The 26908-nt window shown below is 34.6% G+C and overlaps 1 protein-coding gene across 1 annotated transcript in view; it reads right to left on the reverse strand.

The window, feature by feature from the left end:
* The window catches only part of DNER (delta/notch like EGF repeat containing), a 103219-nt gene that overhangs the window by 29770 nt on the left and 46541 nt on the right, over window positions 1-26908 (reverse strand). Inside the window, exons 3-7 of the mRNA XM_008491038.2 lie at window positions 24263-24357; window positions 21864-22030; window positions 9873-10018; window positions 3537-3690; window positions 876-989 (exon numbers count right to left, since the gene is read on the reverse strand). Coding sequence (XP_008489260.2) covers window positions 876-989; window positions 3537-3690; window positions 9873-10018; window positions 21864-22030; window positions 24263-24357 — 676 coding nt within the window. The remainder of the gene's footprint in view (window positions 1-875; window positions 990-3536; window positions 3691-9872; window positions 10019-21863; window positions 22031-24262; window positions 24358-26908) is intronic.

Below are 26908 nucleotides of genomic sequence, written 5' to 3' on the forward strand. Positions count from 1 at the left end.
CACTCCAGAAAATCAAGGAATCAGTCTAAAGAAATTACGATCTTCATTATTTAGCAAGTGTATGTTACCAGAGCAGTTATCAAAAGAAGTGGACCCTTAGAGCAATATAAGGTGTAGGCAGAACAAAAACATCCACAATCAAGTAAGAACAGAAATATAATTAGTTCAAGGTTCTAATCACAGTTATTAATAGCTAACAGAAGGCTTCATAATCAGAAGCTTTAACCCCTGATAACTTTTTAATGAACAATTCAGGCATCTGCCTTTCCAGTCAGCAGATTGTTACAAAAGAAACACTTTAGCATGGTGGTGTCCTCATTTCACATACTCACATTTACAGTGCTTACCACTGAGAATAACTGAAAGGCTTTCATGTAGAGAAAGGATTAAGTGCAAGTAGAAAGGAGAATAAATTAAAACATTGGGGAAATTAAATAATTGCTTTAGTTTTGAATTATTGTTCTTACACAGATTTTAGTCAACTGACCCATAAGCAAAACTGAGCAAATACAAGGGAGGCAGCTTTTCTCACACATTTACTGGACAACACAGAAATTAAAACATTCCCTAAGCCTCCTTAGATTTAGCTTTTTCAGTGTTGGAACCTGATTTCTGTTGTAGAGGTGCCAGTGAATGAGAGACCATTTCTGTAACACATCTACACTGAAACACTAAGCTACTGCCACACTTACATACTATTGCTGATGACAAAGAGGTTTCTTATTTCTCATCTGCTGGGCTTTTTCTGCTTACAATTATGGCCTAGGGCGTATTTTTAAAAAATATTTAAATATACATGAAAATATCACTGAAAATTTAGACTAAGTGCACCCTGCAAAATACAGATTTGCATGAGGTTCTAGATAGGTCTTTACCTTCTGGGCACTGACAACTGAATCCATTGATGCTGGAAGAACAAGTACCTCCATTTTGGCATGGCTGCTGGATGCAGTGATCAATCTCTGACTGGCACAGCTCTCCAGTGTAACCTACAAAACAGCACACAACATTGAGAAAATATAGTGAAAATGAGGTTTTATCAAAACATGTATTACTAGGTCATTCAAACAGTGCCATTAGTTTTCTTGAATAAAGTTAACCAAAGTAAGAAATGGAATCCAGGGCAGTCTTCTAACTGCTTACACAAGATTTTTAAACAGAATTTATACTTCACTGGAGAAATGTAAATAAGTAGTGGAAATCTAGAGATTATATCAAATGTATTTTACAGGCAGCATTATTCTGACAGCACTAGTATGATGGAGGTTGGTTCTGAGTCCCCATCAGTAGCCATATAACTAAAGGAGAACAATTTTTTTAATATCTTTCAAGCACATCTTTTATTTCAAGTCAGTAATCTTTACTAAGACTTTAAAAAAGACTTGGCATTACGCACTATTTGTGCATATGTTGAATGACTGTCATTTGGTCATAGTTCTGTGCTTCAAAAAGTGTTTATTTTATGTGGGAGTTGTGAAGAACTGCTCAGCACAGTTATAACTCTTTCAAATAAGCTCCTATAAGTTCACAAGCTACAGATTGTGTGTACTGTACTATGTGACCATAAGTTTGCTTTGTTCCATATGTCTGATGTCTGTAACACATCCCCCAAAAGTGAACAAATTTACAAAATACTATCTAAACACTCCTAATTTAAATTCCTTAACAAATATCACACATTCTCTCTCTGAATTTTTATTTACTTTCAAGAAAATACGTTGACTGAAGAGGAAACTACACACAGAGGCATTTTATATTTTTCAAAGGAACACTACATAAAATTGCTAACAATGCAAACAAAGCAAACAAATGTATTTTTTGTTTCCTAATTGAAACTACTTGTCAAAATCCAGAAGAATTCTGACTCAACTATATTCAACATGACAGCAATGGTAGGGATTTTTCAAACAATTTAAGCTTGTTCCACTCTCATCTTTCTCTTCTTATATTTTGATCCTTATTAAACTATATTTACATATCTTGTTATACTGACAGTTGATCCTTTGGCAAATTTATGAAATACAATAGAATATGCCTGCATAATAACCTTACACCTTATTTTCAGGGCACTATAGATCCAGGTCATTGTATAAAAATACCAGTATAAATCCCTTTCCTCCTGCATAATCACTACAATGACATTTTAGCAAAGAAGTCATCCTACAGGAAGTCCTAGAGGATGAAAAAAGTACAATTAAAAGGAAACATTTTACCCTTCAGAGGAAAGGAAAGTACCTTAATAATGTGCCGGTGCTGATATTCTGAGCTGCAAAAGATGGCTTAGAGGATGGTCAATTTTTACGTTGCTACTAAGACATTATCTACTGCAGCTAGAATTTTCTCTAGTCTGTGCTGATGTATTAGGGCAAAGAATAAGGCTATTCCTGTATTTGAGGGAATATCTGAATACCCACTCCATGATCCTGCTTTGGAGCAGAATAAAGGCAGTTTATTCTGCTAACTTTTATATATATTTAATGAACATAAATGCTCACCCAGCATTAAAGCAATCAATAGCCATTTAGACACAACCTCTAGAAACCTGACCAGATCTGCTCTTTATGAGATAGCTTTTATGTTTTGCACACCTTAGAGATTATTCTGGAAGTTTTGTGGGTTTTCTTTTTCCTCTTGTTCAGTTAAGTCCCATTTTTCTCTAATAAGTACTGATTAATATTACTGAAATTAATGTGTACAGTAAAATCTTTGTAGGGAGCAAAGTAAGTTACCTAATTACCTGCTATTAATCCTGATCATCAACTTTTATTGAGTAATTTCAGAAAACATATTTTGAAGAAAATTTTCTATTGCAATAATTGAAATTGGTTTTGAAATGTGAAGTTTTGATAGCAGAGTTTTCTATAACACCCACAGTTTGTTCCATCAGTATGCATATTTAATTTATCCTCTAGTATATGACCATTGCATTTAGTTTAATTTTAGTTTCAGATAAGATGCCTAAAATAATTTGATAAAAATTTTGAAGTAAATTTTCTTGAAATAACTTCAGATAACTCACACACTTTTTAATTAATCAGAGCCACAAATTTCTCAATTAAGTTTATGAACTTTTTAACATTTTTTGAAATTTAAGTTAATATTGTGAAACTATCCAACAACTGCATAGTGTGGAGTGTATTTTTTCCATTCAGGTGCAGCTGAAGAAAAGCATTTACTAGTTAAAATGAAAGTATCTTTACTGAAAGTTTAGTTATAATAAATACTTAAATAAATACTTAAAATCTATGTTGAAAAGAAAAAAAAAACTGATTCAGAAAAAGCTGATGTAAATTAAATTTTGATTATATCTTTTTTAGTAGGTCCAGTTATATTGGTTATGAAAAACCAAAGCCAAAATTAGGGTATGGCTTGGACATCTGCTTTCAATGGCATTTTACACAGAGGTACAATCTTTTTAAAACTGCCTTTATGTTGTTGCATTTTCCTCTTTTTTTAGTATGTGAGGCTGTACAGCTCACTGCTGTGCAAAACATATGCACTGAAATGCATTATTCAAAGCGTAAGGCAAACCCTACCAGCCGGGCAGCTGCAGGTGAAGTTGTTCCCCTCGTGTTTCTGTGTCACATCCGTGCAGGTTGCATTGTTCTGACAGGGCTGGCTCTGACAAGCATCGAATTCTTCACACAGGGAACCCTGATATTCATCCTCACATTCGCAGAAGTAAGTTGCCTAAAAGCAAAAAGGGTATGTAGTTTACAATAAATTTTCAAATATTATGTTTTCATTGAATCCTCTACTGAACAGAGACGGTTCTGCTGTTTTCCTGTTTATAACAGTAGCTGCCATAAGTACATCAGGTGCCCAAAGTCAGTCTTTGACAGACTAAACCAGTTCTTCAGGTCCAATTTTTAATGATGTCAGGTTATTTCATCTCATAGAGGAGGCTGATTGCAGGTCCATAATATCTACAGCACTGTAAATGTTGTCTTCCATTCCAGAAATTAGACTGGAATTCCATTTTTAGACTGAAATAACTGTCAGAATATGTAATGTGAAGATTTAACTCTACAAAATCCTACTGCAAAAATGCATCCTTCATGTCAAAGGTGGGTCTGGGATCCCAGAATAGTGAGAAACACCTTCAAATGTGTCATTTTCTGAATGTATTGGTTACTTTTTCCAAACCTGCTGCTTAATAAAAGGTCAAGATATTAAAAAATATCTATAGCGCTCATGATATGGCACAGTTTTGTTACTAAAACTGAATTAAAATATCTTCCTTCACAGTCTTAGTGACCTAAGGCCTCAAAGAACAGAAGCAAGGAAAGCTCTCTCATCTGTAGCGTGCATTTAGATTAAAGATGTTACTTTCTTAGTTCCTTAAACACTAGATGGCAGCAGCACTCACTCATAGGTTTCAAAATCGGCTCATTAGGGCTGGAACAGCAGTCCCATGCAGAAACATTGGAACACCAAGTGCAAAATGTGCATGGAGCTCGAAACAAAGAGATGGGATTAGGATTTTATCTTCTTAAACTCGTGGTTGCTTGATATGACTAAACAGCTGTGGTCTAAGTAGAAAAGAAAATAATCATCTTCATTCAAATAAAAAAGCTACTTACCAAAAGCCAGATTTCATTCCTCACTGCAAATACTACACTGATAGAGTCTAAATAAGGTTTTATGCTATACATTTTCAAAACGTAAAATTATGAATATGGTATTTATCAGGTATATATGCCAAAAGTCCCTGCTAAGTGCACGGTCTTATGCACTATGTGAGATTTACCCAAGCCTCTTCACAAACCAGGTCTGAGCATTTTGCACAGTAGCAATGACAGCTTTGCAAAGAAGCCAGTAGTTCAACCGGAAGACAAGTCAGGCAAGCAAAACACAGTAACAATTCTTATCATCACATGGCTGAGTAACATTGAAGATAATCCATACAAACTACACAGGAAAGAGGCTACAGCGTGAAACCAATAATCACTTTAATAACTAAACAACTAACTAAATACACAGTAAATATATTCACATTTCCATATGGACCTGGGGGAAAGACATCAGCACAGGGAGGATCACTTTGGTCACTAAGGAGAAGAGAGATCCTGGGTTCAAAATTACTGTTGTCCTCATCAGTATCTCTTACAACTGCAATCATGCAGTACACTTGCAGGTAAATGGGATCAGGACCCAGGTAAACAGTGCACATAACCATGTTGCCTACAGCATTCTTCACAAGTCTTTTAACTCTCGTTGATACTAAATTATGTTACTGACCTAAAGTGTTTTTCACCTTCCTGGAACAGAGTGTTGAGTTTAGACTTAATAAACAATCAAGGTTATGACCTGTGTAAACTCACCTGTTCTGGATGAATAAAGTGAGATCCCACACTATGAAAAAAAAATAGTATTTTTTTCTTAAAATCGATGTGAGTAAAAAGAAATAGGCACTGTACCTAGATTCTGTGCCATTTAAAGGCATCAGAGTCTTGTTCTAATTTAAATGTGTTTCTGGTCCTTGTGTGTGCACCGGAAATGAGAACAGGCTCATCTGCATCTATCTGACATCCCTAAGCAAGAGATCCAAGAAGCATAACATCCCATTAAAGTTAAATTTGTCAGAACAGGGAAGTATCATGTTTGTTAGGTGGATTCAGCTTCATGGTTGTTTTAGGCTAGATCCAAGAGTAAGATGGAAGCCACATCATTACCAGAACCTTTCATTGGAGAGGAAGGGGATGTAAGTACAAAGAAACAAAAGCAAGCAAATACAAAGAAACAAACAGCATGGCTCTGCCTGCACTAAAATCTGGTTTTGAAGCAATGAAAACTGACTATTACAGAGGAAATATTAATATGTTTAAACAATGCAATTATCATTGCCTCAACAGTATTTTTAAAACAAGAAAAGCTCAGATAATATTGATATCTCTCTACGAACATGATATAGGGATCAATTCAGCATAAGGAATAATTAAGAAAATGGAATAATTAAGAGCAGTAAAAGAAAAGCATTCTAAAAATTCAAAATTAAATGCCTAACAAAAGCTAAAAGTTCTAATACACAATTTTTTCTGTAGAAGATATTAGGTATCATTTTTAAATGATAATATTATTTTTTTCCTGAGTAGGTGACAGGTACTAGTATATTTGAGGAAAACTAAGTAAGAAATACCAGAATCTAAAATTCAGAAGAGACCATAAAAGCTCACCTTTTTTCTTTTTTTTTTAAGCTATAGTAAAGAAGCTGTTAAGATGACCAGAAGAGAATTAATGTCTTCTCTTTCCCTTACTGAGAGAGACTCGGTGTTTATTACAGCTCACAGTGAGCTGCTGTATTTGACCAAAACACTGTTGTATGGTAACTAGATATTTTATGTTGCACTTAGGAAACAAAGCCCATATGCAGAATAGCATGTCTCTAGGTATACATGAGGGGGTTTTGTAACTACCCTTTCTATAAATATAAGCAAGTGGATCCATCCCAAAGCTTCTAGCCCATATAGAAGGCAGAAATCATCACTATTCCATTCAAAACGTTAATTTTGTGCAGGCAGAGGCCAGTTATTTTGGCACAAATCTCAAGGCTTCTAATTATAGCAATAAAATTTCATATATACATAGTCAGCTCCTTCTATATTTCACATCAGAGAGATAAAGTTATAGAACAGAACAATTTGTGAAAGAAATCATTTTATCCCCAGATGTAATGGGGATAAATGCAATCCAATGGCTCACCAAAGCTAACTTTAAAATCCGACACAGGATCAGAATTTCACAACAAAGAAATCTCTCTTCTAGGGCTAATACCAAGATTTTTTGTCTTCTGTGAACAGCTGACTGATTTGAGGACAACTTATTCTAGTGTAAACCTGAATATATAAATGTGAATGTGGTATCTGCACTGTGATGATGCCAAGAGCAGTATTATTGTTCTGACACATTCCTGCTTCCATTGTGGAAGAATGACAAGCATGGCAGCAAAGCAGTGGTACAAAGCTCATTCAAAGGGGGGAAAAGGCAGCACTTTGACTCAGCATCACTTCACTGCACACAACTTTCTTCAAAGTGGTGAATTTTATGTTCCTTTTGAAAGCAACAATAATTGAAAAAGAAACTCTGCCACTAAAGCTTTCCATTTCATATCCACACTCCATAGAAAGCATCTGGCTGAATAGAAGCCAAGCTATGTATCAGTAAGGAATGAGTAAAATATTGGGCAAGACTTCCAGGTTAGGCCAGAATTAATTCATTTGTTTATAGCTTTATGCACTCCACAGATAACAGTATGCCACTGCACTTGCATCACTGCAGATTGTTAATTACATTTAACTTTCCCATTAAGCAGATGTCTTACTACATTCTTTTATATTAAACTAGATTTGGAATAAAACTATGAAGCCACAAAGACAACTGTTAATCTTCTTGGCACTGGAAGCAATGACTACAGCCAGCAGAGCTCTTGGCTTATTCACAGTATTAGGGCTTTTATGCATTCTTCTGAGGATTTGCTTAGCACCCTGCAAGACTAGATTGTGCTCAACAGAAAGAATTAGAGATTAAAACAAACAGTAAATTACAAAGGGCATGTTGTAAACCTAAAAAAAAAAAAAATTCAAGTTTTGGTTCTGGAAAACAAACAAACAAACAAAAAAAGGTGCTCCATCCTAATGGAAATCACCAAGACATCTTAGGGCACCTAAGCTAAAATAAACAATGGTAAAAACATCCTAATTAATGAAATATGCACCTTCTATTTTTTACCTGTGCTGCTGGATCTGAATCAGTTTCCTTGTTGACGTTCTATTGCAGCTAAGAGGCTAAAAGAGCACAGAAAACTGACAGATTTAAAAAAAAACCTGTGGATGAACAGACAACATGTCATTCTTATCCTCCCTGGAGTAGGAAGCTGGACATAAATTAGCTACATTTGGAAACACTGTATCTGAGGCTTTAGTGAGTTACCCTGGTGCATCATGCTAGCCGGCATAGGTTTGTTTGATAGCACTCGAGATGATTGCTGGTGACAATCCTCATCTGTTCAAGTTCTAGGAAACTCATGAGCACTTTGTGACAGTGACAATAAAAAGCAATAACATTTCTGAAGTTAAAATTTTATTTGAAGATAAGTCATACTGAGAATCCTGCTAATTCCACTTCTCTGACTGCCTTGAACTGACAGCTGCTTCTTCTAAAATGGACTTTAACATGATTTCCAAGTCTCACAGGTTCAGCCACAGGGATGTCATCAACTCCAGCCTAGTGCATATTGCATCCAAAACACCACCTTAATAAATTTTCTTGTTACAACTCCAGTTCAGATATTGAACAGGTGGAAAGACATGAACAATTCTAAACTTTTCCTATCCATTTTCAAGGGAAAGCAAAACACTAGATATGCATGGAAGAAGTAATCACTATCATTACTTTTAAAATATAAAGCTTTCACTGTCGAGATAACACGTGGAGGTGCACAAATCCTGATTTCTCTTCTTTTGGTTGTCAGAATAGCTCTGCCTTCTTGCTATTAAGCCAGTTCTTTTACAAGATTATGTTTTACTTGCAGTTTATATATTATTTTAAAAGGTTTATAAGGCATGGACAATTATTAAATGTCATATATGCATTTTCCTTAACACAGAAAAGCATTAAAACTTCTGCATAGGCACAACAAGTAATTTTATTAATTTTGTGACAGATGACATGCAATAAAAGAAATAGTCATAAAAACAAACTATCTGAAAATAGCAAATAGGACTTCTCAAAGACTGTAACTCTCGACAAAAAATTGAAAAAGACACCATTTTGAGATGCTGTTAGATACAGTAAAGTTAAACATATTATTTACATAAATTAAATGCAAAATGTTGAATTTATGAAAAAGTATTAAATATAGCAGAGCAGAAAAACTAAACTGGACTATGAAATAGGACAGTGTTATCTGAATTAATAATTTATTTGAATTCAGGCCAGCTGGTGTGGTAGGGTAGCACTTACTTATAAGGGCATCTTCTATGTTCAACCATGACCTCAAGCATTTTAAAATTTCATTTTTGAGAAATAAAACAGATACTAATTATTTCAGATGTTAGCACTGCCATGCATATATAGATTACTGGAGCAAAATAATTACTGTTGTTACAATTCAAAATGTCATTTTTCTCTCCAAGCATGCTTATTGAGAATTTAAATCAGAAAGCGGCAGCAGATGAACTAACAGTAAATTCCCTAAATATGCCAAACTTTTCTGTGCTCACAGCAGGCTCACAGCTGTTAATATTTACTCAACAGTTACTATTGCTTTTATGTCTCAAAGGAATACTAATAAAGTCTTTTAATCCATGAAATAAAATCAACAGAGAATATTCTGTACCTTCTTACCCACAGAAGGCTATTCAAGCTTTGTAAAAACAGTATACAGATTGCAATTTTGACAGATTTGGTTTTTATTTTCTCCTGTTACTAGATGTCACAAAAAAATGCATTGTGACCAGTGGAGTTGCTTTTGCTATTGTAATCTCTCAGTGTAGCATTATATAAAGGAGAAAGCCATACAGGGAAACTTGAAAACATTGCCAATTTACTCTATTCTGTTTCTTCTCAAAATTATGCTCAAATAATTCTACTATTCTGATCAGTGATTTCTGAGAGGAATTACTGAGACATGGAAAGGTAAGTACTAGAATAAATCTAACCCAAAACCAAAAGAAGGTTAAAGACTACAAACTGGAACTCACTGGTATGGAGATTGTGGATCCCACATGCCCATCACAAGCTCCTCATCTCATTTAGAGATATTCTCATATACTGACAGCAAGGTGCTGGCACTCACGAGGACCAAGTACAATTGCATTTATATGGTCGTTGAATTTTCACACTCCAGGGATATCTTGGTAAGTTCACCTTACCTCATCTGGTCTGGTGATACATTTTCCTTTTCCTGAACACTGGAAGTTATCTGAGTGGCTTCCCACAGGCATGCAGGTGCTGACTTTCACTATCACAGTCAAGCGTAGAGCCACAATACATTTAGTAACTGAATCATTCAAAAATCCTTAAAAAAAAAAAAAAAAAAAAAGGTTACAATGTGAATATTTATTATAAACAATATTTTATTAGCAGTACTACGATTACTATTACTATCTTCACATTTTTAAATGGCAAATATTATCAAAATTGGTGGAGAAAAATGTGTAAATTAATTTCTAAAAGTTTCTTCAGAGCTAAATAGCACAAAGATCATAAACTGCATTATAATTGTAACAGATGGACAATCCTTTTGGCTGTACATTTTATGAAGTTTGTGAGAACATACATACACAGCTTGACAGCATCTCTTTGTCTATTTGCAATAAAAGTATTACTGAATGCCTGATCTTATCGCTTCACAAGGTGATACACCAGGTACAGATGAACAAAACATGAAAGAAGAATAAGGAAGAAAACACATGAATCTCTCTGGCTAGGACCTGTAATTACATTGAATTAAAAAAAAAAACAAAACCAACAAAAAAAAACCCAACTGGTTGCAAGCTATTAAAATACACTGGAGCATATCAACAACCCTATCACCCATATTTCAAACAGATGTATCTGGAAAATGAAATAAAGGACAACAGAGAAGATGAGGTACATACACAGACATACACAGCCCATGACATAGAAAATGAAGTCAGAATACACATCAAAACCCATATACCCAGCTCCTATACTTCATTTGTTACTGCATTGTTCCAGCACAGCCATAACTTCTACAGCCCTTCCTTGTGAGGCATCGATTAATTGTTTGGTACTGGGAATTTCTGACAGAATAAATGTGACATAAAAGTGTGGGTTTAGTAATGTGTATGCTGTATGCAGAATGTATGTACAAACTCCCTAAAGATTCTTCCAGTAATCATCAGACTTAAATTTTCCTTCACCATCCTTAATGCAGGTAAACTTCTAAGGGCCTATGTGGTATCAATATGGAAAGCTACAGACACAGAAGCATTGCAGGACTACACTTTTCTTAAGATATTAAAAGGGACAGAATTCAAGTAAAAACTGATGCTTTTTTTTTTTAATCTAGATATCCTTAATTTAAAAACATAATTACAGTAAATAGTCACAGGAAGTGCTCAACATAGAATGCTTTTCACTTTTAATTCTAGAATCCATTTACAGCCTAAACCTCAAAGGAACTTCATAGACATTGTCCAGCTTCTTGCTGGACTGGAAATAGCACAAAATTCAGTCAAGAATTAAAAGATTAGTATATTTTTAATTAAAAAGATAGTATTTATAATCAACAGCAATATACCAAAGTTTCAGGAAACACTCTGAATGTCAGATAGAATTCTTTTTCCAGAACTGCTGTTAAACATTACTTTCAGCACATGAAACTACACATTCCACAGAAAATCTTTCTTCAGTTTCAGATTTCATTTTCTAAAATACTACATCCTTTTAATAATAGTTGTCTAAGATTGAAACAATGATCCCTAAACAATAGCTCCCAAGCAGGAAAATCTCATGTTTAACATAGATGTCATCAGCGTGAGCATAGCATCTGCGAGTTAGCTGAGTATTCTAAAAGATCAGATAAAAATATGTTTTGGGTATAGCTCCAAATGCCTAACGGTCTGTTTTGGCTAGTGAGGATTATTGTAATCTGCTGACCTCTATAAAGCAAGCCAATTTATTCTGGCCTTAACATACATTCCATTTTTACCTATCTGTTCAGTGATGAAGCCAGAATTATTTCCTTTAACAATTGAATGCAATTGTCACTGGCAGTCATGCAATTATACGTGAATGCTTGGAAGAATGTGGTATTTAGGAAATGTCTTTGGGTTCACATTTGCTTGTCTGAAGCAGATTGTTACATATTCTTCAGGACAGTTCCCTATAGGGATATTAAATCAACCTTCTTTGTTCTTTGAATCTTGTTACTATTTTGGTATCAAAAGCCCTTAGGCAAACCACTGTAAAAAAATCTTTTTTCCTCACTGGAAAGCCACATATTTTTCCTGTAATTTCTAATTATCACCTACTTACCAAAGACTAGGAAAATAAAAACATAGCTATTTACAGCTATTTATTTTCACTCTATATAAAGTTCATACAACTTTCTACGATCTCGAGGTTTTAAGATTAGAAGAAATTTGTTCAATATCTAAATATGACTCCCTGTTCAACTCGGGTCATAACACAGCAATTAATTTCTTCCCCAGTTCCTGTAACAACAGAACTACAGTGAGTTTTAAGCTATTTTTACATTCCCGACAGAAGAATAATTACAGAAAGATGTTTACAGCTCCCACCATCTAGGGTCTGGAGAAAAACATTTCAGCTGTTTATTGCAAAAGGCAATTTTGTTTGGTTTAACCTCACTGGTGCTCTAAAACTAGTTAAAACACAATGACAGCAACCCATATTAAGTTGAAGAATTCAGGGCTGAGCTATTTACAGTAATACCATGGAAAAAATTGTAAAAATCTAACAAATCATCATATGATGTAAGTAGTCATTCAGATTGCAGAGGAAGCATTTTTAAGCTTTGTGCACACATAGTTGATAGTCTGAGAAACTCCAGCATTATTTCTTTGGCATGGTAAAATACACTACAGCTCATTCCATCCTGGCAGCTTCATCTACTTACGCCTGGGAGCATAGAGCATTTATACCCCCGTTTCTCTCTCATCAAGAAAGCTTAGAACGAAAAATAAGGAATAAAGCCAAAATAAAAGATGAGAGTAGTCATCAAGTCCAGATGCTGTCAGCAAGGTCATATCACACCTTTCATATTTCCTCTACTCATACATCGATTGTGGATTTTCTAGACTACACAGATTTGCTTCCTTTCCAAGTCCCATTTCTGAACAATATCTTCCTTCTTTGCATGGAAGACTGAGGTCAGCAAGCTGGTCCATTGTGAACTGTCACAATAAAGAAGACTGAAGCTCAAAGGCCACCAACTCAGATTGTTATCCCATTGAATATAACACTAATGGAAGATAAAAGACTCACCTACAAATCTTAACTCTTGATATGCACTCAGTGTTATTACACCCACAAATGGTCCCCTATTGCAAATGCCTCAAATGTTTTTCTCTCTATTCCAATACTAATGTGTGGCTGAAACAAGATTGTCATTTCACAGTGCAAATACAATAATTGTTCCCTGCATTAAAGTTCTACACAAAAGTGTAGGTCTTTGAGTCCATCTGAAGGTTTCTTAAATGAGAGAGAACAACTGCCAAGGGGTTTGGGCACTCACAATGAAGCATCAATCCCCAGGTTTTCAACTTATTTTTAGCCTAGTTTCTCAAGGAAATGAGACAGCAGTGGGATGTCTATCAGTTTCTATCTGTTCTCTTTTTCTCTCTTAACACTTTCCCACTCCAAAAACTTTTGGGGTCAGTAGTCAGCCTCAGCATTTTGCAAAAGAGCAGAGTTCTCAAGGACACTAAGTGCCTATAACTTCCCTGCGCAGTATAAACCCTGGCAGTAAGGGCATTAGTAAGTGTAATGGGCAGGAAAAAAGGACCCAAAATAAGACAATGTCATTTCTCCACCCCACTCCCGCTGTACAGTCAGTTCATTATTTGGAAAATGCAAAGCTGGGATATATCTAAAAGGGTGAAAAGCAGTCATCAGGAGCAAAGCAGGGGCACTGGGTGAGTTCATGTCATGTAGTAGCATAATGAAGCTATAGTACAACCAGACCTGATTTCAGTTTCCAGAAACAATGTGGCTATAAGAACATCTTAACCCATAGCTTATAAGTCTTAGTGGCCTGATAGATATTATGTAAGTATGTCTGCTAGTTCATTCACAGATACTGGAAAGTTATAGAAAACAATCCAAGAGAAATTTTCTGTTTGACCACATCTCTTGTATCACAGGAGAAAACATAATCCAGCAAGCTAAACAGAAGTGGTCAGCATGTTCAACCTTTTCTTTTGTTGCCATTGGACTTTGCAGATGTAAGAATATCTTAAAGAAAGAAAGCTAGGAAAATAAGAAAATAACTACATTTTGCTACAGTACTCACCAGAAAAAGGACAAAGGGAGACCTGAATTCTCCTAAAACTGTTTATGTCCAAATTTTATCCAAAGATTATTTCATGTTGAAAGCACTCATCCTATCCTTGTGCCATATGGTATACATAACATTCAAGACTATGAAGACAATCACATGGGTCTATACTAATCTAATCATCACTATGCATAAGTACCTTCTTTGAGCTAAACATAAAGTAGTAAGTTCAATTTAACTACACAAACCAATTTAACTCTTATGGCAGTGTATCACACTCTCAAATAGTGATTACTCAGTTATAAAATCAAAGAAAGCTCAATTCTTCCACTCACTCATGGATGTTAGGTTCAACTCATTTTAAAGACCTAAAAATTGAAGAAATGCAAGATATTTGATGATGCACCTGACTGTGCAAATTTACCTTTATATGTTGAAATAGGAGAGGATTTACAACAGTTTGTAAACAGACAACAGTTTATCACCTTTTCTATGACCCTAGTGGTCAGGGTCATTAAGGCCTATCAAAACTCAGTATCTTGACACTACTACTGTTCTAAAGAATTTGAAAAAAGTGGGTCAGGAATCCTTTCCTAGTTTGCCTTGGTATGGTTATCATATATGAGCAGAAAACAAGAAATTAAAAACAGGTAGTAAATGACAGTCACAATCTTGATGCAGTAGTTCTGTGCCAGCACTACCACAGGATAGTTACAAAGAAAGAATATTTGAGATGATTATCTGATGATACTGCTAGGCAGCATGGCAACTGGGGATACAAAAATACAGCTGCAATAACAAAAGTGCTATTTTGCCCACAAATAGCACTATTTATAAGTAGCATAGCTCTCCCAAATTCTATATAGATTAAAATGCTTACTGTGCTTTGTCACAGAAGCTTTGGTCAGATACTGCTTTTGAAAGTATATATAGATTTTAGTGAGAATCAGTTGAAGAACTGTTTCCAGTACATTATTTTTCAACAATTGAGATGAAACAGTAATTTTTTTTAAAATATTGTTGTTGGAGATAAGTGACTGTAAAACTTCTCTTCATTTGTTTTTTCTTCTCCAAATAGATATCATATTCAGTTTAAAAGCAAATATGTTTTCTTCCCTCACTAACAACACCGAAAACTCATCCTGGGCTCTGAAAATCAGATGTATAACTTTCCTCTCAGACATAATCACCATTAGAGTGAAACAGATAAATGTACTGCTGGCCAAGTTATATTCTCAGTAACATCTTTGCAATGCTATCACAGGCGGGCTGACAGTGCCAGAGTTACACAGGTGTGACACAAAGCAAAATTTGGGTGTCAGAAGATTATTACTAAAACTCTGGAGTGAAAAAGCACACAGCTTGGCTTTCAAGCTGGAGCTCAGTTTTGCAGGACTGACAGTTAAAATTTATTTCTGAACTGAAAAACTAGCTGACTTCACTAATCTAAAAGATTCCAATAGATTTTCTGTATCACTGTTTTCTCATTATGTTATCAACATGTTCAAGCTGCCAAGCTGGAAGTGATCTATTTTGGGCACAAATATAGCCCACCAGAATCTCTGATGCTACACCTCACAAAAGCAGTAAAGTGTGGTAGAATACAAATGACAGAGCTGTGACTGCAAGAAGGGGAGCTGCAGAACATAGGATGGCAAAGTTAGATCAGATTTATCTACAGTGACTGCTACAACTTTAAGATTTATGAGTGGCTACCATTCTTTTGAAATACACTTTACAGTATGTTACACTACTAGCTGAAGATCTCAAAGCACTTTTTATTTTACAGATAAGGTTAAGCAATTTGCCCAAGATGTCACAGTGCAAACAACCATGTGATCAACTAAAAGTATTTTGACTGTGAAGAAACAGAAATTTTAAAAAGAAACAATAGGTATTTCACCAAGAATTAAAAAATTGAATGGATGAACCTCCAAAGATAAACTAGGAAAATAATTTCCTACTGTTACTTGCTGGAAGTAGTAGTGCATAACTATTATTTCTTAATAATTTACTTATTAAAGACAACTCTAAAGAGTTAAAATACCTTTTTAAAGATACTACCTTTAATATATTAAAGATGAAAATAGTCCAATCTTTACATCTACTTATATATGAAACGAGGTACAAGTAACTTGATCATGGAATAGCAGTAAATTTATTTTTATCATACCCTTTCCTATATACCCCAACAGCATTCTTCGTAATGGTTTCAATTTGAGCTGAACACTTAACATTTTGCCTCATAAGGCCCTCTTTTTAAAAAAGTCATTGAAATCAACACTTTATTGAATTTTTTACACTGTTCATCCTTCTGCTGCTGCTATTGTTTACCAAATGGCCATTTTCTGCAAGGTTAGCTCTTATGCCCAAAGCCTCGGGGACATCTTTTCAGGTAAGCACAGGACTCAATGTTGCCTACAACAGGTCCTTTTTAGGCCAACTGCACACATAAAAATGAAAACCCCATTAACTGGAGCAGTAGTCACTAAATTCTCCCTCCAGGAAGGCTGCTTTGAACAACCAGCCCTGCACACACGGTGCTGCGTGTAGGCTGAGCAGCAGAACCATGCAAATGCTCCACCTGGGGCACGTGTGAGGCCATGGGGTTTAATCCAGCTCAGAGTGAAGAAGGGTTCAGGCAAATGACTGCACACATGCCACGGGCTAGGAGCTCATGGACATGCTCAGCTGGCACACGGCAACTTTTTAAAGCTAGATTAACTTGATGATGTGGCTATAAAAAAAAGTTGCAACTTGCTAGAGAGTTAGAATTTGTTTCAAAATATCTCTCTAGAATATTTATTTTTAATGTAGTATTTTTTATACTAAGTTTCATTTTTAATGTACCTGTGGTCATAATAGAAGTGACCACTTGTTAATGTGTGATGAGATGCTGGAAGAATATCCATTAAATAGCCCAAGGAGCATCAAGGGAGGAAGTAACTGCTTAGGAGAGATTATCAGTTATCAGTACTTTGTTGCATTAGAAAAGCCAGCAGAGCATTTTGGATAGGAAAATATTATCCCTTCTGTACACATACACATAGGGCTCACATGCTTTTTAGAATGCATCAGATCTCTATCTTTTCCAGAAACCGAGCATTAATTTTCCTTTTTAAGCAAAATGAAATTTTGTGGGATTCAAGCAAGCTGTCCTAAAGGTGCTGGCATTTGAATAGCATCAGTATTTTTCATATATACACATATAGATACAAAAGCTTTTATCATATTACCTGTAGGGAAATGCAGGCAAAATACTAAAGCCCAAATGCCTGTTTTAATGTTTTTCTGAAAGAGTTCCCATCATCACAGCTTCAGCAGTAGGCATAAAAGCAATTTTTTCACTATTTTATCATGGAAGGTGATGAGAAGCAGGTTCTGTTAACAGAGTTTATATCCTAATAGCCATGAGAAAGACCTGAAAACATAATTGCATTTTTTAATATTGTTGATAAAGGAGAGAAATAGGTTGCATGCAGTCAGCACTGCCAACTTCATGCTCTGTGTTATGCCCAAAACCTCAAAACAAACATTTCTCAAATCTGAAGGAATAATCACACAGTATAAAATTTTATTATCCAATTTACAAATTCATCAAAAAAAATAGTAATATGATGGCTATGATTACTAGCAAAATTGGACTATTAAGTTTGCTAACTGTACACCAGGACAGGCATACTCATACTGCTTACCAAGTAGACTGGAAACCATGAAATCACCTCTGACTGCAAGTCTGACATCCACAGGGGCATCTTTTGAGTCACAAAGTATGGACAGAATTTTTGCCTTAGTAAACAGGTATATTAGTGCTGAGGTAAATTAACTGACTCCTGAAGAAACAGATGGCATAAAGCGAAAATAAAACTTCTAAATGTGAGCACATAAAGAGATTTTTAATGGTTCTATTTTGTGTTGGTTTTGTTTTTGTCACTAGTTCTATAGCAGGCTGTGTTTTCAGAATAACTGTTCCAGTTTTGGATCAGAGTGTGATTGCATGTTTGAATAAAAAAGATGCAAGCTGCGAATCACTGAAAATTTTGGGGAGTTGCTGTGTTAGATGGAAATGTCCTTCAGAGTCCTTCAGAAAGGCCTAATTTATTTTCTGAAGGAAAATGCTAACGCATTATCTCAAGAGAGCATTCTTTAAGCAGTTTATTAAACCTTATGCACTTGCAATAAACAGATATAGAAAAAGATACACATGTTCTTGTGCATGTTCCCAAATGTAGTGCATGATTCCCTGAAAAAGGGAAGTGCAGCATTTTGCAGGGATCGGATTCCCCGAATAAGTAACAAGCACTTTCAACTCACCATAGGGTCATAGCTGTAACCTATTAACATTCATGCACAAACCAGCAGTGCATCATTGTACTCTTATCTCGTTTTCAGATTTGTGAAATAATTTTCATTGTGTTTCAAACTTTCAAGATATATCACAATGAAGGATAGGTGGGTGACTGTACCAAGGTATAGTTTTGCAGTTGCTATTTTCAAATATTCTAATTCCATTATTAATTGCACAAAGACATGAATATCCTGAATTAAAACAAATACTGGTAGGATATTTTATTAATATGATAAATAGTTTATGCAAGAGTCCCTCGTTTACGTAAAAAAACATTGAGATAAATATTGTGAAACTATAACTCTCTTGAAGTAAAAGGCAGATTTTCCATTATTATGTTTTAAATATTCACCTCTTTATTGTCATCTCTTGTTTAAAAATTATGAATTACTTCCTACTTTGCAACTCTCTCTTTTGCAAATCTCAATATCCACCTACAGCACTCCACAGAACTGGTATTTTTCTGTATCAATGTTAAATGATGTAAGTGCTCTAATTCAATAACCATGTTGTCTAATCACAGCATCACAATTCTTTTCCAGCTCTGCAAAAGACTGTCTGCCAAAGCAGCAGCCATTTTATAAACCTCATTACAGAAGACAGATTGCTCATTTAGTTGTGTCACACTTCCCCTTCCTGCACCCCCTTCATTCTCATCCAGTGCAGGCACTCTCTCTGTTGGGAGGCAGCACCATGACCAAGGGGTCTGGTTTAGATCTCAGCAACAGGATTCTTTTCTACCTCTAAACATTGTGTCCTGAATCCTATGATCAGCAAATCAGTACATGATTGCCAACTTTTGAGTCTTTTCAATGTTGTGTAAATAACTTTGGTTTTTCCACTATAAGGTAAAACAAAACAAATAATATTTCCCTGGTTTATTTTTTACATAATCATCTTATTCAGAAAGGCTTGCAAGAGGTAACTAAAACACCTTGCTAAGAAAAAAAATTTGGAGGCACACGGTGAGAAGTGACTCAAGATGTAAATCAAAAGAAACATGAAAAAACACCCAAACCACTCAGATCTTCCCCTTTTCTTTTAGAGTTATAATTAGAAATTTTTTACAAGATAAAAGAATTGTAGAATTCAACAATTCAGAAAAGAATCCTTTAAAATCTCTGAAAAGTTGTCTAAAAGAAAAAGCTTTAGTCATCTGATCTTATTGAAAAGTTATTATTGAAAACTAAATATATAAATGAGGTGAATCACATTCAGAAATCATTTCCATACATTGGGTCAAATGCAAAGAAGTCAATATTTAATGATTTTTATTCAGAAGGGTGTATTTCAGTTGAAGTCAGATAAAAGCCAGCATTTTTCGCAAGAAGTGTCCAAGTTCCTTTTTAAGTTTTCTACTCAAGACCTCCACTTTAGTGTAAGAAAGTGAGCAGATGATTTCCATACAACTGAGAAGAAAATCCAAAGGCTACTCCATTTCCTATTTCTTACGAAAAATGTTGATAGGTCACAATCACTTTTAAACTAACAGTCATGTTTCAGTTTCCTTAGTTTATTATTATTCTTTTCTGCTGCTGTGTTTTAATAAGAGGAAATTATTCTGGGAAAAGCTATAACTAAATTAAGGCCATAAAAATAATTTACGCCAGATGACAGCTGAGTTCTCATTATTTTATTATGTCATAACTGAGTTCCAAAGTTTCAGGACTAAAAGATATGCAGAAGGAATGTTTCACATTCATTTCCTATCAAAAGCACTACAGGGAACCCATCCATTTGCTAAAATAAATAGGATTTATAAAAATTCAAATGCGCTATAGCTCCATTCATCTTTATTAAGCACTTAGTTGCTTTTATTCATGATGTATCACTCTATTATTGGTGTCTCCCTGCTGGTCCATGACTACACACCTATGATTCATGTTCTTTACATAAATCAAATTACACTACAACTGGAAAATTCTACAAAGAATTTCACTATAAGTAAATCAAGAAGAAAGACCAAAGAAAGTATCAAAAAGAAAAGATGGAAGTAAAATAAGAGGTCTCAAAAAACCTGTACTGTATGAAACAAGGAAGAAAAAACTTTTATGAACTAAACCTCATTTTACATTCATCAAGGAAAATGTATCTTCACCTCATGTTACCTCGCACACAGTAATATTCAAAGTCAAAATCCCAGAGATAGAAAGACAGCTACAGTGGGACAAGTAGGACAATACAAACCATGAAACTGTAAGACAATATTAATTTCATTATCAAAATTAATAGTCTGTGCTCTATGGAGCCTTCACAGAGCAACCTCGGCCCTCTGTTTGGGAGCTTACAAACAAAGTTGTGCCTCTTGGTACTTTCATGAGTGCATAAAAGTTAAAAAATTTCCAGTCTTCATCAAGTTTTTACCTGTTTTATATCATATGTTACCTACCACAAGGCAAACACAAAGATTTATTCCTGAGGAAGACACAAGGAAAGTTTTAACTCTACCAAATGAAATGCAAAACTAGATTAAAGGAAAAATAATCCAAAACTACATATCTTGGAAGGAAGTAAACCATAAAGAAAATAAAAGGAACTGGAAAATTATGTGGAAAAAAAAAGTCACTAAAAGAAACAACTGCTGCTGGTACTTCACTAACACACTTCAAAGCAATATTTTCACTAAGTCACAGCTTGAAAAGGAGAAAACATGGCACTATACCACTGCACTAGGGTTTTCCCTGTACTAGATACATGGAATTTGGCTCAGTGTTTCTGCATCAGAATGTTTTTAATTTTATATTTATTAGCATGAGAAGTTTCTAAGTTACAATTTGTGACAGCTTGCACTTCATTGTAAGATACACAGTATTTCAAGAAGATTACAATAAATTCTGTTATAAGAATTACTTTGGTTTCATGTCATTGGTGTAACAAACCATTTGCCCAGAAACCTCAGTTTAATTATGTCTACTGTGTTGGTGCATAAAGACTTCATTAAACCAGTATTATTTCCCATACACTTAAAAATAACATATCAGGCTATTTTTATTACACTCTTTCAAAGATCTTTAACATTTAAAATTTACTATATTTCTATACTTTCATATTTACTCAGACAAAACTAGAAGCAGGGCAAATTAATACTGCTAAATAATGTTTTCTATTTTATTTTTAATTGTAATTAATTTCAAGTTTACTGTTTGCCAGCTTAAGCTTCTTCACAAAGTATCCTATGATAAAGTATCTGACACAGAAACACCTCAGACATTCAGAATTATTTACTGTAGCATTTACCAAAGGCTTTACAGTTGATAAAAATAGAATATTTAAAATACTTTGCATCATTTAAAGCATCCAGACAAAAATCACCATCGAGACTTCAAACTGAATAATGCCACTTGTATAAGAATTTAGTGTACTTCTTGTCTGCTTTGGATGAACCAATGTCTAAAGCGAAGTCCCAATATCACATCTAGACTTTTTAGTGGCACCTTAAATAACTAGAACTATCTCTATTTCTCTAAATGTTGGGTAAACCATCATCTGTCACCTAGAGGTGATAAACAAAGTCAGCATGTTACTCACCAATAAAGTAGTTGTTTCCTAATGCAAGCATTTCTTCAGGAAGAACAAGTCCACCTAAGGCCTGAAGAAGAGTGACACTTCTGCCATCAATAAGTGAACACTGTTTAAATCCAGTGGTCGTGACCTTCCATAGCAGGATGAGAGAAGCAGTAGCATCTTGCCTTATTCTGAGAAAATAAACAATAAGTATAGTTAAGGAGAGACAACTGGTGTTGTTTTGGAAGTACATCACTGCAGAACAGAGGCTTACTAACAAAGAAGGAAAACCTAAGTGTAGGAAGTACGGAACCAGGAAAAGGCCAGTGAAGGTCCACAAAAATTAAAAAATGTTTCAATATTAAGATTTGCATAATAGTCTATTTAATAGCAGATTTAATCATACAGAGTCTTCATTTAGAATGTTTGAAGGACACAATCTCAGTGCCCAAGACGAGTTTCACGTAAACATTACATAAGAGTAAAGCATCCTTATTAAGACTTTGTATTTATGCCTTTTTGAAGAGTAGCTCTGTTCTGTATCTACCTCATTTTTTGCAGCTGAAGTACATCCAGCCCTATTCTTTACTGAAGAATATTCAATATTTGTTCAATACAGGGAGATGGATCCTGGTAGAAATCCCCATTTGTTTCACGTGCCAGATCAGAGGTTCAGAACAGTTTGTTCTTGTAAACCAAATGAGTCAGGTAATGCTCCCAAGGTCACCAAGTCCATGGTGCCTTCCTGAATATTGACAGATTGGATAAAGTAATACCCACAACTTAGTGGATACTGTCAGCCCCACAAGGAAGCACTGTCTTGATGTCAGTGTTTCTTTCCCCTCAGAATGTTTTTTCCTACTCACTTCCATAAAGAAAAAAATAAAAACTTGTCATGTTTCTGGCAAGTTCCCAAACATTTGCATTCATTTTCTCTGAATAACACCCCAGTCAGTTTAAACAATGCTCCAAAAATTCAAACAAAACTGAATCGAACTGCTGAAAACTGATAATACTCTCCTGCTGAAAACAGGCCTCCAAATAAAATTTTTGACAGTGTTTTGGGACCTCTTCAAGAGGTCCCCCCATCACTACCTCCAGAGATGACCACCATCCCGTTTAGAACATAATAGCATCTAGTTTCACAGTTTAGGTCACAGCTGACAATCAAAACAGCAAGAACAAGTAAAATCCTTAAACTGAAATTATATTCTTTTCACAGACAAACCAGATATATTTCTTCGGCCTTTTAACATAGGAAATAGCATAAGACGAAGATTGGTATCAAGCTGCACTAACCTACTCAGATAAACTGCCAAAACAAAACACTACTAAAATATATTGTGTATAAAGATTACAAAAAACAACTGTGTACTCTACAAATTCCTTTAGAATCAGGTGTCTCCATCAAGTGTCTTAAAGACAGATGTAGAACCTACAAAAAACAGCTTAGTCCTGATTCTGAGACAGGACACTCATTTGCTTACAGATTCCAGCCTGTACACTGGCAGATCTCTCCCTGAGTTAGACTTAAAGGCTGATGAATGAGCGTGATTCAAATCCCGTGGGAAGAATAGGACAGCTCCCACGTTTAGCAGTCACTGCTCCAAACTGTCTGCAGCTTGTCTGCTTGCATCAGTTTGTTTTTTCCTGAGACCATGGCCCTTTTTAACTGAAAGCTGGGATTCTGAAAGATAAGATGATAGTATGAGAAAAGCAGGCTATTTTGGGAAAATCTAACTCTAAAATTGCAGTAAAGCTGTGAGCCAGAGAACTATGTTGGCAGTTTTTTATTTGAAATAAAGTTTCCAATACAGAAATGTCTCGTCCCATCTGACAGAATCAGATCTTTCTAGGAAGTCAGATTCTGCTAATTAAAAGTACCAGAGCAAGGATTTGATTGAAATAGCATGAGTTTGAAAAGTGAGTAACACAGAATAAATACCAATATTTGAGAAATGGACCTACACAAAGATTTCCACAGATGATGATGACACACACCCAAAGCAAATACAAACTCATACAATACATGCATTTTTATAGTCAATGACAACATATTCTGTCAGCTAGCACATTTTGAGATTAAAGGGAGGAAAAAAGTGTTCACTGCATGAAGGAGAAAGGAAATGTTATATCTTCTTCCAACTGACATGTTCAACACATCTGCCCAAATTTCAAATGCCTTCTTGTGGCCCAGAGACAGTTAACATGCTTACATCTTCTAAAACATTAAATATGTAGGGAAAAACTACAGCAAGCAAAGATCTGTCATGGCACTGCTTGATGCCTGAGGTCTGAAGTTCTTTCATATACTTTTAGATATTTGATGAATCTGCCTAGATGAAAAACTGTCATCTAAAATATCCAGGCAAACTGAAATCCAAGCATTTTTGTATTTTATCACTTATGACAAATATTCTTACTTTATTGATGTATTCTGTGGAACTTCAAAGGAGATAAGCCGGCCCCCAGCAGAGGTATTGGAACTGGCATTTCCACAAGCCACATCTGGGGTTATCTGAAAACAAAAATAGTTTTATTTAACACTAATCTAGAAAATCTAACCAAAGACAATATGAACAAATTTTTTAAAATAACACTAACAGCCTAGAAGTCATCTTAAAAAAATCATCAGGATGGCCCAAAATCATTAACTAAAACATTTATGACAAGAACAAACATTCTGAAAAATCACATAACTGTCCTATTAGGTTTTTTCATTTTAACAAAAATATCCTTTATTTATGTGTGAACTTCTAAAGGATCTTCTTTAAAGATTACCAGGTTTAGAAAAAAATGAATAGGCTTTCATCAAAAGATGAATGGTGGTCTTTTAAAATAATAAATAAAGCTCTAACATTTGCCACACCCAAAAAATATTGTATTATAAATTTAGGAAATTTCAGCTGATTTGTAGTAGCAAATACAGATATTATCTGTCTACTATATTGAAATCTATTATCTCCACAAAGACAGATTACTAAAAATAATAATAATCATCACCTTCATCATATCCCTCTTCTTTGCCCATTTCTATTCTTCACAAATAAAAGTTGCTTAGAAAAAAAACAGCGTTTTGTGATGGAAAAAAATTATGAGCATGGCTAAGAGGGAAAGGATGTATTTGCCAAATCTGTGATGCCACAGAAATCAGTTACTGATTTAACTAGATCAAGGCACTATACAAGGCACCATCCAACAGACTCCTTAATTATTCTTATCTTGCAAAGCAGTAATAGTTTACAAATAAAACAATACAATAAAAACAAACAATAGTTTACAAACAATTTCCATGTCCATTCATACCTTTATTTCAAATAATTAATAATTCATGTGGCATAATTGAGTCTTTCAATCACCTACATTAACATCATAATCAGTATAACTAAGCAGTTCTCAGGTATCAGCATTGGCTTGCCTCTGAATTAGCACACTGGAAAAAAGCAATAAGGCAGCTTCACCTTCAAATTGTGAGGCAGATCTTGCAATCTTATTTTTCCAGTCATCTAGAACATACATGCAACCTTTTTACATCAGCATTACTGTCAAAGTGAAAATGCAACCTGACACACTATCATGTATTAAACATTCATCAAAGAAAAAGCCAGAATCTAATTTGTGAATTAAAGTAAAATTCAAATTCATACTTTAAACATTACTATGAAACACCTGTAAAGACATGAAGAACAAGAAATCCAGAATATGCAAGTAATATTTTTATTACTCTGAGTTGATTTTGAGTCAAGCAAGACAAATACTTAGCACTCTCATTTCCCAAAAATGTCTAGACTATTCGATTCATTGCTGAATTCTCTGGCACATATAATATGAATACATGTAGTTTAAAAAAAAGTAGTGAGAAACAAATTTATTTGTAATCACTCAAATTTAAAAAAAAAAAAATGTTAATGTACCCACTACAATGTTTTAGTCTTGGAAGTTAAAATTATGCAGCTAACATTCAAAGCTAACACTATTCCCTTTATATTTGGCAAGATTTAAACTTCCATATCCTTTGAGACTCTATATGGCTATTGGAAAAAAGGGAAACAAAGAAATCAGCATCTCTATTCTTACACAGTCTTACACTATATGTGAAAATACATTCAATTTTAAAGTAATTATATAGTTTTACAATTTCATCCATTACCTTGGAACACAAGGAGAAAATGTAATTTAAGGATTTAATTCACCTTACTATTCTGTATTAGAAATTTGTATGCAAACACATCAGAACTAAGGGTTAGTCAGCATGAAGAGAACATATAGGAAATATTAGTATTGTGATTTGAAGAGCAAAAGGCAAAATGCAGGATTATGACTTCTTTATTAAGAAATCTATAATGTTGTATGTCTATCTAGGAATTCCATTTGTAATTGACTCTGACTTCATGCTTTACTAATTTAATTAAAAAAACAAACAAACAAAAAACCACAAAAAACAAATGCCCCCACCACATTTCATCTGTTGTAAACCCCTTGTTTTAGTGTATTACTGCTTTAGATGATTAGTGTATATTTTAAAACATGATACTTGAATCAGACAAAAAAAAACCCAAGAAGTAACAGGAGCTCTCATAAGGAACAAAAAATTATTCCTGCAGTGTCCTATTTCAGACAAGTACTATGGAGACAAAGCAACTTTGATACCTGAACTGGGAAAGAAATTACAGTTTTTTCACAGCTGTGGGAAATTTATATAAAGATTTTTAAGTATGTTTCTCTCCTATCTTAACAGAGCTCTCTGCAAAACTGAATGAAGAATGAGGGCAATGAAGACTAATACATTACAGTAAGATTAGACACTCAGAAGATGAAAATAATCCGTAAGTCTCACTCTCAAAATTAAAACCAAAAGCTGCTAGAAACAGTAGGAGGTATTTAAAAGAAAACTCACTGGAAAATATACTTAAATAGTTTTGAGAAGGTAAAGATCATTCCTATGCTAGCTCCTCTTTAAAATTTGAAAAATGGGATGGCTAAGTTAAAAAAGTACAAATAGATCATCTACAAGAACCAAAAGACAATCTTAAAAAAACCATGACACATAAGGCAATTATGTCCAACCT

This window comes from Calypte anna, chromosome 9 (assembly GCF_003957555.1).
Source record: "Calypte anna isolate BGI_N300 chromosome 9, bCalAnn1_v1.p, whole genome shotgun sequence".
NCBI classification, from domain to species: Eukaryota; Metazoa; Chordata; class Aves; order Apodiformes; family Trochilidae; genus Calypte; species Calypte anna.